The sequence below is a fragment of the Vipera ursinii genome (assembly GCF_947247035.1).
Source record: "Vipera ursinii genome assembly, chromosome: 3".
Lineage (NCBI taxonomy): Eukaryota > Metazoa > Chordata > Lepidosauria > Squamata > Viperidae > Vipera > Vipera ursinii.
Genome location: NC_139516.1, coordinates 57170171 through 57184992, shown reverse-complemented (window position 1 = coordinate 57184992; position 14822 = coordinate 57170171). Strand labels below are relative to the sequence as shown.

The following is a 14822-nucleotide window of genomic DNA, read 5'->3' as shown; positions in this document are numbered from 1 at the left end:
AAGGAAGCTGAAATTTTGGGTCTATACATTCTGATCTTACCTTATCAATAGCTACTACTGCCAGAACATCTTCCCACATATTTCACTTTGGAGTCCTCTGTAATCCTGGCCTGCTCCTGCATCTTATACATTTAAATAGGGGGAAATGTTTCAACTTTTGTTTCATAAAATGTTTCAGCTTTGTAGCATAAAGGCGTGTTCTTTGGGAGGTAAATCAACCTAGTAGGAGATGAGCAAAATCAAACTTTATTTTGAAAAACATAACTCAAAAGATACAGGAAGTTCTATTTTTAAGAAAGCATGTAAGGCTCTCAGACCACAAGATGGTGCTGGCCCGCTATAACAAGTTATCTCAAAAGAAAGCTGTCATCTGAGAAGCAGGTAATTTCTAGCCAAAATTACACTAAATGCTCTACATTTATAGAAACAAGATTATAGTTTCTAACACAAGTAAAAGAAATTAAAACAATGCAATGTCTAGCTGGAGTAGTTATCCATTCCTTAGAGATAAACTCAATCCAAAAGCAAAGTCCTCTGCTTTGTGATCTTGGCACTCCTTCAGTTTGTATGCCATGTATCAAGAGTTGTTGGGAAGATGGTACACTCCACTTATTTTTCCGTCTCAGGTGCCAAAATTCTTTGCTCAGTTTCCCCAAAGATTTCCCTTTGTCTTCTGGATGAACAATGCCTTTTCTGTGTTTAGAGGGCAGAAGCTGAGGGAATCTCCCAAACGTACATTCTAAAGGCTATAGCTGAGAGGTGGTGTACATTCCAACTGAAACACTGCCATTTAGATCAGCAGGGAGTCCACACTATTTTGAATGCTGGGTGGCTACTCACAAAATATGCATCAACATTTATGCTGACTGATGGAAAACCAGGTTGACTCTGGCCTTACACAGTACAATGAATAACGGATACATGCAGGAGATAACAGTAGGTTGCACCCAATTCTAATAACATATTCTTCCTCTCCTCCTACCCATCGTGAAATTTGCTTTACAATTTAGAATAAATTATTGGAAAGGCTTTATATTTAACCTTTGCCTCTATTTGGCCTGATTCTTAATTGAACTTGAGACTTCAGAAGCCTTCTGCTGAAAACAAATTGATTTTTCTCTTGATACTTCAGAAAAACGTGTTACTTGATTTTAAGCAAGTTATGAATTTAATTTCATGATGTAACCTATCCAATCTTAAACAACATTTGCCCTATTATAAGACAGCACAATGGAAATTCTAGTTATTTTCAAGCCAAATATAACAAATGTCTCAACTGTACTTTGTGCCGTTACGCAAACTCAGCAATAGACAACTAAAAAAAAGTAAAAAAAATTGTAGTCAAAAATTGAGAGAATATTTTATTGCAGTCACAGACTAGCACAAGGTTTTGATCAATTGTGTGGCACATTTAAATATGTTTCTCTTAAACCTCAAATGTATTCTTAAATCTTTCTGGTAATTTTGATTATAAAAAAATAGGAATTTTTTATACTGGGGGTTTTTCTGTTAATATAGTAAATAGCAATTCAACACTTAGCACAAGAAATTAAAAGTTCTAAAAACTGCTTAATGTAAAAGATTTTATATTTTCCATTAGTAGTAGATCTATAGTTTTATGTCTAAATATTTAGAACATATTACCCAAAGTATAAGAAAAGCATCCACTATGTAGAAATATTTTGGGGCCATAATTATTCTTTCAAATCACTGAAACAATTGTGTGTTATCCAATTTCCTCAAAGCTATCTTACTGCTTTCATTAAAATTTGTTGGTAATAAAACTTTAGCACCAATCCCAGTAGACGTATTCACTGCACGCATGCACACAAGTGTTCAGACAGCATGGAAAAGCTATTAAAACAACTGTATGAGCCTTCAAGAGGCTGTGCTGCCAGGTTTTAAGTGAAACACTGCTCTACATGCTTCATATAACCCTGGTATTAACCCACCCAGAATTAATTTCCAAGAGTAATGCTGTGAATTGTTTCATATTTGTATCAAATTTGGTAAAAAAAATTAAGAGAAACTAAATTCCACTAAAGCCACACAAATGAAAACCAAGTAATCTAAAAAAAAAACATCTACTAGTTTTCAGCACCCAACCTCCTTTCTAATTTGCTTCTCTATGGCTAGTGTTATAAATTTAATGAATTGGATAATTCAATTATTTTTTTCTGTTCCAACAATTTTCCAAATTCATTTCATGCATTGTGAATATTGTTTCCCTTCTGTATTCTGTTTCTCCCACAAGGCTCTGCATCTTGTGTGTGTTTACTTAGAATCTTCCGTTTCCCCTAATTTAAAACTTAGATATCTTTCAGGATAGAAATTCACATAAATTAATGTGACAAATACAGTAAGCGCAGCCACTAGAGTTAAAATTAACAGCAAGGCTTTAAACCAGTTGGGATAGGTGGGAAGAAGAACCAAGTCATTATTAAGGGCAATCATTAAACCAATGATAACCATGACTCCAGCTACAGTGAGATCTTTACAAAGCAAAGTAATCCAGGCTATTATAGAAGGAACTATACTGTTACCCAAATTAAGCCAGTCAGGTTTTGCAGGACTTCCTTCTGGAAGAGTAAATCCCCACCTGACCCCTCCTAGGAAAGACAATATAGAGGCAGCATATGCAATTTGAGCAAATGCCAACTCAGGGTAGGAGGCTTTCTGGATAGCCATTACTAGTGGCACTGAAACAAATGGAAATAATATTGAAGCTGCTACACAAATGGCAGGTTTCGGAGTGTCCTTAAGTGATGCCAAGTCAACTAGTCGAATATCCTGATTATCAGATGTATGTTCTGAAGGCCTTTTTTTGTTCCAGCTGCAAGCGGAGGAATGGAATCCTTGCATCTTAGCTGTGCACAAAGATGGCTTTTTAGATAACTGTAATTTTGTCAGGAAGCTCTGACGGTAGTCAAGAAGAAAATGGCAAGAGTTATGCCTAGGCTGCAGAAACCTTTGAAGGTGAATTATCTGCAATTGCAAAATATAAACATGCGTGTCACTGAAATGTATGAGTTTAAACCTGCAACTGCTACACATTTCGCCTCAAACTTACCCTTTTTACCTAACTAATTGCAAAATCATATAAAAACTTTAGTCTTTGTCTTTAGGCTACTACATAACCTACTCTTATTTGGGAACTACAATAGATTTCCATTCAAGGCATGAAGTATCATGAATTCACATACAATTTACTAATGCATGAATGACAGAAATAAATAGGGGCGATAAAAAGATTCAAATTCAAAACAAGCTGTTTTCATTCACAGGAAGTGTTTGGATGCTGTTCAACTAAGACAAGTCTTTTTTCAAATTCAAAATATTTTCCATATTTCTAGTATCTTTCCAGAGAACGTATGAGGTCTACGTCTTCACTGCACTGCATGTACTTGAAATGCACAAAATGAATATTGTCAGAATATTTCCCGATACCTACATTTATAAGGGGAAAGTATTTCTATTCATAAATTACTGCAAAACACTGTACTATATATTTAGTACTATTAATAAATGTAGAACATGTTGATTTTATGCCTTCATTCTGATAAAAATAGAATTTTTAAGAGAAACTCATTTAAAATGTAATCTCTTTTAGCATGTAAAAGAACCATAACTGTACACATTAAATATTTGGGGAGATTTTTGTATTTCACAAAAGCTAAAGTACAAACTTGACATCTTAGAAGACAAATGTTAGGATTATTCTTTTTTTAATCTAGTGCAGGGCTTTTCAACCAGTGGTACGGGTACCACCTGTGGTACATTGGCACCTGGCAGGTGGTATGCAGCTATCCTAGAAAAGTGGTAGCAGGGGAGGGGAATGAGCTGAATCAGTGGCAGCACCACACAAGCCTGACCGAGACACAGCTGGAGCTGCAGGGCTGTCAGGGCTCAGCAGAAGCGCCAGGATCAACACCAGGCTTCAGCTGGAGCTCGGCACTGATCCCAGCACATCTTCTGAGTCCAGAAGAAGCGCTGATCAGATGGAATGTTGCAGCATCTCCAGGGCCTTGTGATTTACATTCAGATGCTTGGCAACTGATTCATATTTATGACAGTCACAGTGTCCCAGGATCATGTGAAGTGACCAAAACCTGCTGTAACCACCCAGCAGATGGGGGGGGGAGAATAAAAACCAAACACCCCCCCAACCCACCCCCGCTGCCAATCCTCAGCAGAAATGCTCACAACAATGAAAACCTTGGACAGGAAGAAGAGTGCCGCCAGGCGGGCAGGCAGGTGTCTTGCTCGGCTGTAGCTTGGGGGGCACTTTTTCAGTGCCATTAAAACTTCAAACAGTCACTAAGCGAACTGTTGTAAGTCGAGGACTACCTGTACTTCATCACTTTTTTCCTTTTTTTTTCTCATCAAGTTTTTGACACCTTGCTAGGTGACTGGTGGTACTCGGATGTTGCCATATCCTAAAAGTGGTACAATGGGTGAAAAGGTTGAAAAGCCCTGACCTAGTGTGTAATAGAAGTTGTCTTAAAAAAACAATCTAGAATAAATTCCAATTCAACTGTCTGGGAGAATTTTACCTTGGAAGGAATTTGGAAACCACATTGTTGTATAAAACGGAACATTTTCACAGACCTTAAAAGACAGAGAAACAGTTAGATGGTTAACATTAGAATATCATGCATGAATATTGGGTGATATTTTCCACTTCACTAAAATATGCTACACTGAAACAATCCTGATATAATTTAGGCATGATATGTCTAAGGTATAGCAGTCATAATTGGAAAGTCAACTCCAGGGAGCCTAGCAGTTAAAGCTGTTGAAAGACATTACAATGATGTCATTATATAAACAGCTTTATCAGTCTAATACTAGATATCAATTCAACATTGTACAGCATATAAGCAATAACTATATTATACTGTGTTATGTACTATGTATCCCCAGATCCCTTTGCTTATGCCTTCAAAAGCTCAGTTCCTAATAACAAGACAGAGAAAGCACTATGGGTTTTTTGGCCTTCCAGAATATTTGTTCAAATTTCCAGTCTGGTTGCCAAACAAGGAATTTCTTGTTAGTCTCTTATCTGAGTACCAATCAGATCTGACAGCAGTTACCTTTTCCAAGATCAGCTAAGTATTACCACCACTGGAAATAACAATTCCCTAAATTAATTTAATGGCACAGAAACTCTTCATTACAGTAGCAATATTTGAAATAAAAATATGCATTTAAGTCACATCTGTACACATTCTAACCTGTAGTTAATCATGGTTACTGAATTACCCGAGTTGTCTGGCTTCATACAAATACTAAATAAGATGCCAACCATGCTACCAGAACACATTTCCAGAACACATTCATCCACAAACTACCCTTAAACATCCCTAATATGGCACTCACAGACTTCTCTTTTGATATTAACAAGACTCCATTCTCACTGATACTACTTTTATTTTGAATTAAGCAAGTTAGCATGCTTCTTGCCTCAAGCATAATCTCTATTGTTAAGGATAATTTCAATCTCATACTCTGGAGAAAAAAAAATTCCAGCCAAATGTTCTGGAAATACTGTAGTTTTACAAAGTCCATCCAGAAAAATACAATAGACAACATCTAGGGAAGCTAGAGAGAAGCCGCCTTATTAGTTGGTCAAATCTACTATCAGAACATTCTCTCAAAATACCAAATGTGCCCCCTGGCTGGATATTCTGAACCCTCAACTACATTTTTGATCGTATGAAAAATCTCAATTTAAAACAAGGTTTATATTTCTCAGTATTATTAAAGCCTCAGTATTATTACAATGTACTAACTAGCTGTGGAAACAAACTAGCAAAATAGTGTACTCAAATCAGCATGTACGCCACATTTCTGTTAAGATAAAACATAATAAAGTTCAACTCTTCATGATCACGTTGACAGTCCATGTAGTTTTTTCCGATACCAATCTAAAAGTAATTATGTTATTGTCTGCCTGTTCAAATGCAGAGTTACCAGTTTTGGTATTTCATAGTGGTCTCCCATGAAGATCCAATCAGGATTTATTGTATATGTGTACCGTACTCTATTTATATAAACAGATTTTTTTTAAAAAAAATCCCTTTACTATTTCATAAGCAGCTCAAGTCAGCACACATACATAATACTCCTTCCTATTTCCCCTTGAGGTGGGTTGGACTGAGAGTGACTGACCCAAAGACACACAGCCGGCTTTCAAGCCTAAAGCAGGACTAGAACTCAATGTCTCCCGGTTTCTAGGTCAACACCTTAACCGCTAAACTTACCTCTCAACTTAATTTTTAATTTCAATTTGAGAAAGGCATTTCAAACCCTTTTGAAAACTTAAAAGATAAATCCTTCTTGCTTTCTCCTCAAGTTATTACACCGAAAGTAAATTCCTTTCCTTTACCTGACTTCGCTGTCAGCTACCTTATTATTGGCACTCTGCTGCTCAAACCCAGGTCGCCACCTGCTCCCTCCCCATTTACAGGACTGGAGATTGATTGATTGATTGATTGATTTTTTATTTATTTATTTATTTATTATTTATTTATGGGATTTATATCCCGCCCTATCTCCCGAAGGACTCAGGGCGGCTAACAACAAAACATATAATAAGTACAGAGATTAAGATAAAAATAAAATTAAAATCATCTGTGCAATAAATTAAAATTAAAAACTAAAAATAAATTAAAAATTGTAAATATAATTAAAATGCCTGTCAGTCCAGGTAAGAGATACTCACCATATGCTAGCTGCAGGAAAAACTGAAGGAGGTAATAGGGAAGCGAATGTTCAGAGGAGAATCCAAAGCCAAGTCATGCGGTATTCGATTCGGTTTTAGCAAAAAAAAAAAAAAAAGCGTGGGAGGAAGAAACGCTGCTAAATGGCTTTCCGGGTTCGCACAGTAGGCTTTCCAGAAAGGTAGAGGCACTCTGAAAGCAAAACAGCCTACGAGTTTCGTATCATATTTTAAGAAATAGTAGAAACTTATTTTTTCCCCGGGCTAAGTAGGAGCCTAGTAACATGCAAAGAGACTTCCCCAACACCCGAGCCGTTATCCGCTTGAAAGGCAAAGGCACTTCCTTTGCTCCCATTTAAGTCCGCCGGGTATGCGTGTCAGGCCAATAGGCTCTCAGCCTGAAACAGAGGCTTCCCTTCAGTTCCTGCTTTGTATTAAGAAAGGTGAGCGATATCCGCTCTTCTCTTTTTAATTGTTTAGTACTGCTTTTTTGTTGGCGTGCAGGATGACTTTCATTCTAAAAATTATGCGACTGTTGTGGGGCAGTGAATACAGAAGACCCGTAGTCGTGATTTCTGTAATCATGGTCTACTGCACGAATTGGATGAATGCAACCTCAGGAACCACAAGCCTGGTTTACAAATAACAATTACATATTAAGAAGCAACGGGGGAGGGGTGGGGAAAGACCATTTTCGCTTTATAGGTACCTAATCCAGAATGACAATATATCAGGAGTCTTTCTTATTATTTGGATGTCTTTATACAAAACTTTTTACATTGATTGCATCCATATGGTACATTAAATGCCAATCATGGGCTACACTGAATGTTCTTTATAATGGTAAGACAACTTGAATTATAACTTATAAATCACCAGGACCCGACAGAATACATCCCAGAATTCTGAAGGAACTGGCAGATGTTATCTCAGAACCATTGCACCACATCCTTCATAAATCCTGGAGCACTGGGGAAGTAATTAAGGATTGGAAAAGGGCTGATGTGGTTCCCATCTTCAAGAATGGGGGGGGGGGATGGACCCAGGAAACTACAGACCAATCAGTTTAATTAACATCAATACCTGGGAAGATCCTAGAAAAGATAATCAAAAAACAGAAATGCAAACAACTAGAAGCAAACAAAGTTATAACCAGTACCCAGCACAGGTTTGTTAAAAACAGATCATGCCAAACCAATTTTATTTCATTCTTTGATAAAGTAACTAAACTAGTAGACCAGCTAAATGTTGTGGACATAGTATACTTAGGTTTCAGTAAAGCATTTGATAAAGTAGACCACAACCTACTCCTTGGTAAGCTAGAAAAAGGTGGAATAGACAACATCACCACCAGATGGATCTGTAGCTAGCTGGCAAACGGTACTCAATGAGTAGTCCTCAATGGCACTACATCCACAGGGAGAGAAGTAAGCACTGGGATGCCACAAGGTTCCGTCTTAGGCCCAGTACTCTTCAATATCTTCATCAATGACTTAGATGAGGGAAATGAAGGGGAACTCTTCAAATTTGCAGACATCAAACTGACAGGAGTAGCCAACATCCCAGAAGAGAAACTCAGGATTCAAAAAGATCTTGACAAACTTGAACAATGGGCCCTACCCAACAAAATTAGTTTCAGTGTGGAAAAAAGCAAAAGTTTTACATTTAGGCAGCAAAAAAATCAAATGTACAAGTACAGATTGGGCAAGATCTGGCTTAAAAACAGTAACTGTGAGAGGGACAATCACTTGACTATGAATCAGCAGTGTGCAGCAGCAGCCAAAAAAATTAATACAATCCTGGGTTGTATAAACTGAAGCATAGAATCAAGATCACATGAAGTATTAGTATTGCTTTATAAAACCCTAGTAAGACCACACCTGGAATGCTGCAGCCAATTTTGGTCACCATATCACTAAAAAGATGTTGAGAGTTTGGAAAAAATTCAGAGAAGAGCAACTAAGATGATTAAAGGCCTGGAGACTAAAATATATGAAAAACGGCTGCAGGACTTGGGTTTGGCTAGTCTAAAGAAAAGAAGAAATAGGGGAGACATGATAGCAGTATTCCAGTATTTGAGGGGCTGCCACCAAGAAGAGGGGCCATGTTATTCACCAAAGCACCAGATGGCAGGACAAGAAAATGGTTGGAAACTGATCAGAGAGAAAAGCAACCTGGAATTAAGGAGAAACTTCCTGACAGTGAGGACAATTAACCAGTGGAACAGCTTACCTCCAGAAATCGTGGGTGCTCCATCACTGGAGGTTTTAAAGAAAAGACTAGACAAGTCACTTGTCTGAAATGGTATAGGTCCTCCTGCTTGAGCAGGGGGCTGGACTAGAAGACCTCCAAAGTCCCTTCCAGCTCTATTCTATAATTATAACACATGAAATACATATTTTATGTGTTATAAGTATATCCTGCTTTTCCACACAGCACCATGCAAAAATCAGGAGCAAAAAATCACTTACAGAACACTCCTGTAATTCCCCCCCCCCCCATAAAATCTCTGAGATGAGACCTAAAGTCATTTAGCATTCATGGTTAACAATGGTTCCCCCTCCCCCCAGTGCTAGTCCAACACAATTATGGACAATTTTGGCTCATATTTCTAGGTACAAAGATTTAACAACTTTTCTTGTGTGCTTCTGAGACAGATTTCACACTGACAAAACTGTCATTCCAATCGCAGCCAGATTTGCACTGAATATGAAAGTGTGAAAGATGGTTTATTTAAGAGAACAATAACAAGCAGATTATTTCAGTCCAAAAGGGCAGTGGTTATTACTTAAAATTCTAGAAAATGAAAACATAATATTTACTGTTCGGTGCTCTGAACAGTTTAAGTAGTAAAAACATTTAATCTGTATGAATGATCAAAAAGAATATATTCCACATGTTTCATAATTATATTCCTTTTAATTATCCATAAAATGCTCTGCTTTGTACTATACATTTTCCTTTTGTTGTTAAGTATAATAATTTTATCTTATTTGGCATACTTTAATTGGCATCAAAGAAAAATGTACAGAAAAAAAAATGAAGCAGATATTTTTGCATGGCCGAGAAAGGATGTATACACATACCATAGCTATTAATGGTTACCTAGGGTGATAGTTTACCAGATTAGTCCAGTTCAGTCTTGGACCATAAACTGATCACATTGGTTGTGCACAACACATTAACTATATTTATTTGATGGGTTAATCTATAGTAGACTTAATTGTGGTTTCTTCAACCAGTATTCCGTATTGCATAATGCTTTGAACCACATACAGACTGAATTTGCACAGGCTCGGCTAACATTTGCTAACCTTCATATGATTACATATGATTATGGTTCAGTATGTCCTGTAAAGATAGTTTGTCAACAGTGCTGTCTTGTAAAAATAAAACACTAGCTATCCCTATCTGACCTGGTCTGATGGGTTAGGGTTTGGGTTTTAATACGTCTTAATTATTGTTTTAACCTTGGGCATTTATTTAATCGCTTTTAACTTTTGTATCCTGTTTTTGTATTTATTGCCCTGTACACCGCTCTGAGTCCCTCGGGAGAAGGGCGGTATAAAAATATAATAAATAAATAAATAAATAAATAAATAAATAAATAAATAAATAAATAAATAAATATTTTTATGGGTTCATTCATACTTTGGATTCTTGGACTGAGTAGGATGGAAAAGTGTCTGATATTTCTCTTCCTTTTAAATAATTTTTAATAGAAATGATCCAGTTGTCTAATGTGAACAGTTGAGAAATAGAGGATGGATTTAGAAGAACAGATAATCTAGAATTCTTGCCTTTGGCATGCTTTTGCAACTATTTGTGATCATAACCTTTTTAGTAGCTTTAAAAAAATGATAGATCTACTTATCTAGATCTGACTCATTATAGGAATGTAAAAGCCCATTTACAAGGGCATATTAGTCTAACATTTCTCATTCAGCAAATTTTACTAGCTCATGGATGTCTTTACACAACTTATGGTTTACAAAGCACAACGTTTAAACTAAAACCAAACATAATGCAAGTTTATAGGGGACACGGGCAGCATATAAATTTAATAAATTATTGTTTGACTAGGACATTTTAAGCCCTAATTGATTAGTTTGTTTTAACTTTCTACATGAACACAACCATTAGTTAACCACCAAGGTTTATGGTTAATAATTAAATGTTTTTGATGCTTGACTCTCACCGACTCCGGAAGGTTTACAAATTGTTAGAAAATTTAAAAACAAGGAACCAATGCAAAAAACGCAAAAGCAACATAAAAGTAACAAAGATGGCAGACAAACGGGGACAAACACAGCTCGAAAAGTATGATTAAGGGGGCTATGCTGGAATTTACCACATTCATTTAACATACTGGGTACAACAGCTACGGATGGATTAAACTTTTTTACTAAGTTTTTCTTAAGTAACAGACACATCCTTAATTTTGAATGAGCAAAATTAATCTCAAGTTTGATTTATCTTTTTTTTATTAAAGAGTTTTACAAAAACAAAATTTTACAATATATCCCCAAATCCCTCCCACCCCAAACCCCCCCACTTCCCCCCCCCACTTCCCAGAGCTAAATACAGGATTATAGTTACAATAATCATATTCTAAATAAAAATTATGCATAATATACAATTAACCAAATTCATAATGCGCTTTAACTCTCTTTTAACATAACTACAAACAACATACCAATAACAATATCCCACTAAAATCTACTCATAAGCTAAGTGGAACTTTTTAGTCCCATATTTGTTTTGAATATAATTTATCCATCTCCTCCAAACTGAAATATATCTTTCCTGTGAATGATCCTTCAAATAAGCAGAAATCTTAGACATTTCTGCAAGATTCGAAACTTTAAACACCCATTCTTCTACAGTGGGCAAACTATCCTTCTTCCAATATTGTCCCACCAGTAACCGTGCTGCCGTTATCATGTTGAACATCAAGTTAGTTTCTTTAACATCACAATCTACAACAATACCCAATAAAAACAATTGCGGGGAAAACTTTATCTTTCTCTTAAAAATCTTTTGAATGTTCCACCAAATTTTAATCCAAAAAGCTTTTATATTTCTACAAGTCCACCACGTGAAAATAAGTAGCTTCTAAACTACCACACCTCCAACATTTAGACTGTAAATTAGGATACATGTTAGACAACTTCTTGGGATCCAGATGCCATCTATAAAACATTTTATAAAAATTTTCTCTTAAATTTTGAGCCTGGGTAAATTTAACATTTCTGACCCAAATTATCTCCCAGGTGTCCAACGAAATTGGTTCCTGAATATTTTGTGCCCACTTTATCATGCAATCTTTAACCAGTTCCGTTTCCAAATCCAATTCAATTAAAGCATTATATATCCTCTTTATATGTGCACAATTTGAATCTCTAATTCACTTTACTAAATTTTGATCTGTAATTGTGATGCCAACCTTTTGATCTGACTTCCACCTAGTCAAGTTTGATTTATCGAAAGCATATAGAGAAAGCAGAAAAAAAATAAAACGTTATTATACAGCTTCCACGGCTCATTTAGTTCCAAACTAAATCGACAAGTGCAAAGCCTTCCGGTATGCGCTTAGTTCATTACGGTTCAGGGTGTCACGCGAGCCCTGGACAATGAACCGAGTTATCTACGGATAACCGTGCTGCGAGAATAGACACCCTATCGAGCAATAATAACACCAGGGGTTGTGCCAATTGGAGAGCGGCCGAGAGAACAAAGCGCGGAAGATAGAGTTGCAGACCGAGCCGAGCATAACTTAACGCCAACAGAACGATAACACACGCTCGCGCATGCGTAAGAGAAGCGGCGAATTCGAGCCAGCGTTCCGAAGAGTCTTTGATAGGCGGTTGCGCGTGCGGCTATTTTGTATGGCTTTACCGAGTGAGCGCGCGTGCGCTCCACCCTTGGCACGGGCAGGGCCAGGTGGGCGTGTTTCTTTCCCCCCCCTAACCCCCCCTCCCTCGCGTGAATAGCCCCGCCCCTCTCCGGCCCTCGGCCGGTCCGGGCAGCCATTTTGGGCAGAGCTTTGTTATGATTCGGTCTGAGGAACTGAAGCTACGGAGAGAGTGAGGGGGCGAGTCGGGGCCTGGTTCTGTGAGCACGGCCTTGCGTGGAAAGAAAAAAAAAAGAGAAGAGGAGCTGGACTTTAAAGGAGGGAGTTGAGCGGCTGCCAGCGTCGCGGGAGAAACTGAGGTAGGAAGGCAGCGGGGGAGACTCCAGAGTAGGCAAGGGGGCGGGCATGTCAATAAGCGCTTGCTTCGAGAGCAGGAATTGGGAGAGGAGGCAGGAAGAAGGTGGCTGAAGGCCTGCTGTATTGACCTGGTTGGCGAGAGAGAGAGTGGGTGGTGGTGGGGAGTTGCTGGGGAGGACAGGGGCTGCGGAAGCGCTTGGGACGAGCGGTTGGATGGAGAGATGCTGGACACGGGTTTGGGCAGGAGATGGCCATAGGAAGGGAGGGAGGGAGTTCCGAGACCCCCGTTTTCCGTGAGGAATGGAGGCGGAGGAAGAGGAGGCTTGGTGGGTTAGGGAAGCCGGAGACGGGAGGGTTGGCGGAGGGGTGGGGGGTGCGAGAGAGAGAGAGAGCGAGCTTCGATTGGGCTTGGGGAGGATTGATAGGAAGCTGCGGTAGGCCTCGAAGTGCAAACTTGAGTGGGGGCGGGGTGGGCCAGGGCGGCTGGCGTGTGAGTTGAAGAGTAGAAGGCGAAAGGGAAAGGGGGTAATAATGCATGTGGGAAGGCGGGCAGGCAGGCGTGAGGGTTTGGGTTTTGGAAGTGCCAAAGTAGGAAAGGAGGAAACGGCGGCAACTTCTCGGTGTCGTCGGAAAGAGCGTCGAAAGCGGAGTACGCTGCTTCGGGAGTAGGAGAAGCGTGATTAGTTTGGAAGAGTCCTTGGGTGGCCGAGGGTGAAATCTGGTTTGCGAGGAAACCATTCTGTTCCGCGCGATGAGGCAAAAAAAACAAAACAGGAAACGTTTAGGAAGGTTTTAGCTTACGTTTTGTTTACCTGTGAAGCAGGGTTTTTTTTACTATTTTTCGAAGCCCCCGCTTATTAAGGAAGTAGTGCCCGTGGCGTGGATTTGGTATCTGCCTTTTAGCTAGTTTTATTACTTAGTACTAGTTTTAATTTTATCCAGTAAAATTTAAAAATGCGTAAATCCAATTCCTATGGAAAATGTATTTCACATTTCCCCAAATACAGTATGCTGCTCCAAGTTGACAGACGTATTTATTTGTAACCAAAGTCTTCAGAATTACCTAACTAAAAATCTTATTTAAACTTTAGCAATAGTGGCTGGAGTAGAGCAAATATATTGGTTAAAATGTGATTGAAAAGAAAAAAAAACCTATGTTTTTGCAGAAAAGGCAACTATTACTAGTTTTAACTAGTAATAGTTGCCTTTTCTGCAAAAACATAGGGTTTTTTTTTCTTTTTAAGAGATGTGAATTTTATCTTTGTGGCAAGAAAGAATTGACTTGTGCTAAACTAAAATCAGGATTTTCTGAATGAATCTGCTTGCCTGTTATGCACAGCACTAAACCAGAAGCTAACCACATTGGCTAGATTCACAGGACACACTTAGAGCCAGAAAGGAGCCAATCACATTTTAACCAATATATTTGCTCTACTCCAGCCACTATTGCTAAAGTTTACATAAGATTTTTAGTTAGGTAATTCTGAAGACTTTGGTTACAAATACGTCTGTCAACTTGGAGCAGCATACTGTATTTGGGGAAATGTGAAATACATTTTCCATAGGAATTGGATTTACGCATTTTTAAATTTTACTGAATAATCACAGATGGGTTCCCACAACATGCCAAGTTAACAGCAAACTGCATTTCTGATCAATATTTTTGGAATACTAGTTATTGAGTAACGTTTCAAGAATTTTGTTATCTCTTTACAGAGGTGTTTTTTTTTTTGATAAACCACAAACTGGAACAGAATTGAAACCATTGGACTAAATATTATTCTGAACTGTTTCCTTCATATAAACTGCTGCTAGATCACCAGAATTGTTTTGGGCTAATATGAAGGCAAACTATATTCAACATTTTTAATACAGAATATTCTGATGGTT

The 14822-nt window shown here is 38.1% G+C and overlaps 2 protein-coding genes across 2 annotated transcripts in view; one reads left to right on the top strand and one right to left on the bottom strand.

Annotated features, from left to right (window-relative positions):
- Positions 1–228: 228 nt before the first annotated feature.
- TMEM69 (transmembrane protein 69) lies at positions 229–7184 on the bottom strand. The gene is made up of 3 exons (XM_083359748.1): positions 6725–7184; positions 4554–4608; positions 229–2985 (listed from the first exon to the last, which is right to left on the bottom strand). Exons 2-3 carry the CDS (start codon positions 4596–4598, stop codon positions 2275–2277), a joined length of 756 nt encoding a protein of 251 aa, XP_083215874.1. The 5' UTR covers positions 4599–4608; positions 6725–7184; the 3' UTR covers positions 229–2274.
- A 5543-nt stretch (positions 7185–12727) lies between these two features.
- GPBP1L1 (GC-rich promoter binding protein 1 like 1) overlaps positions 12728–14822 on the top strand; it is a 36048-nt gene continuing 33953 nt past the window's right edge. Inside the window, exon 1 of the mRNA XM_083359019.1 lies at positions 12728–12934. The gene's annotated coding sequence lies outside the window, so the exon portion shown is untranslated. The remainder of the gene's footprint in view (positions 12935–14822) is intronic.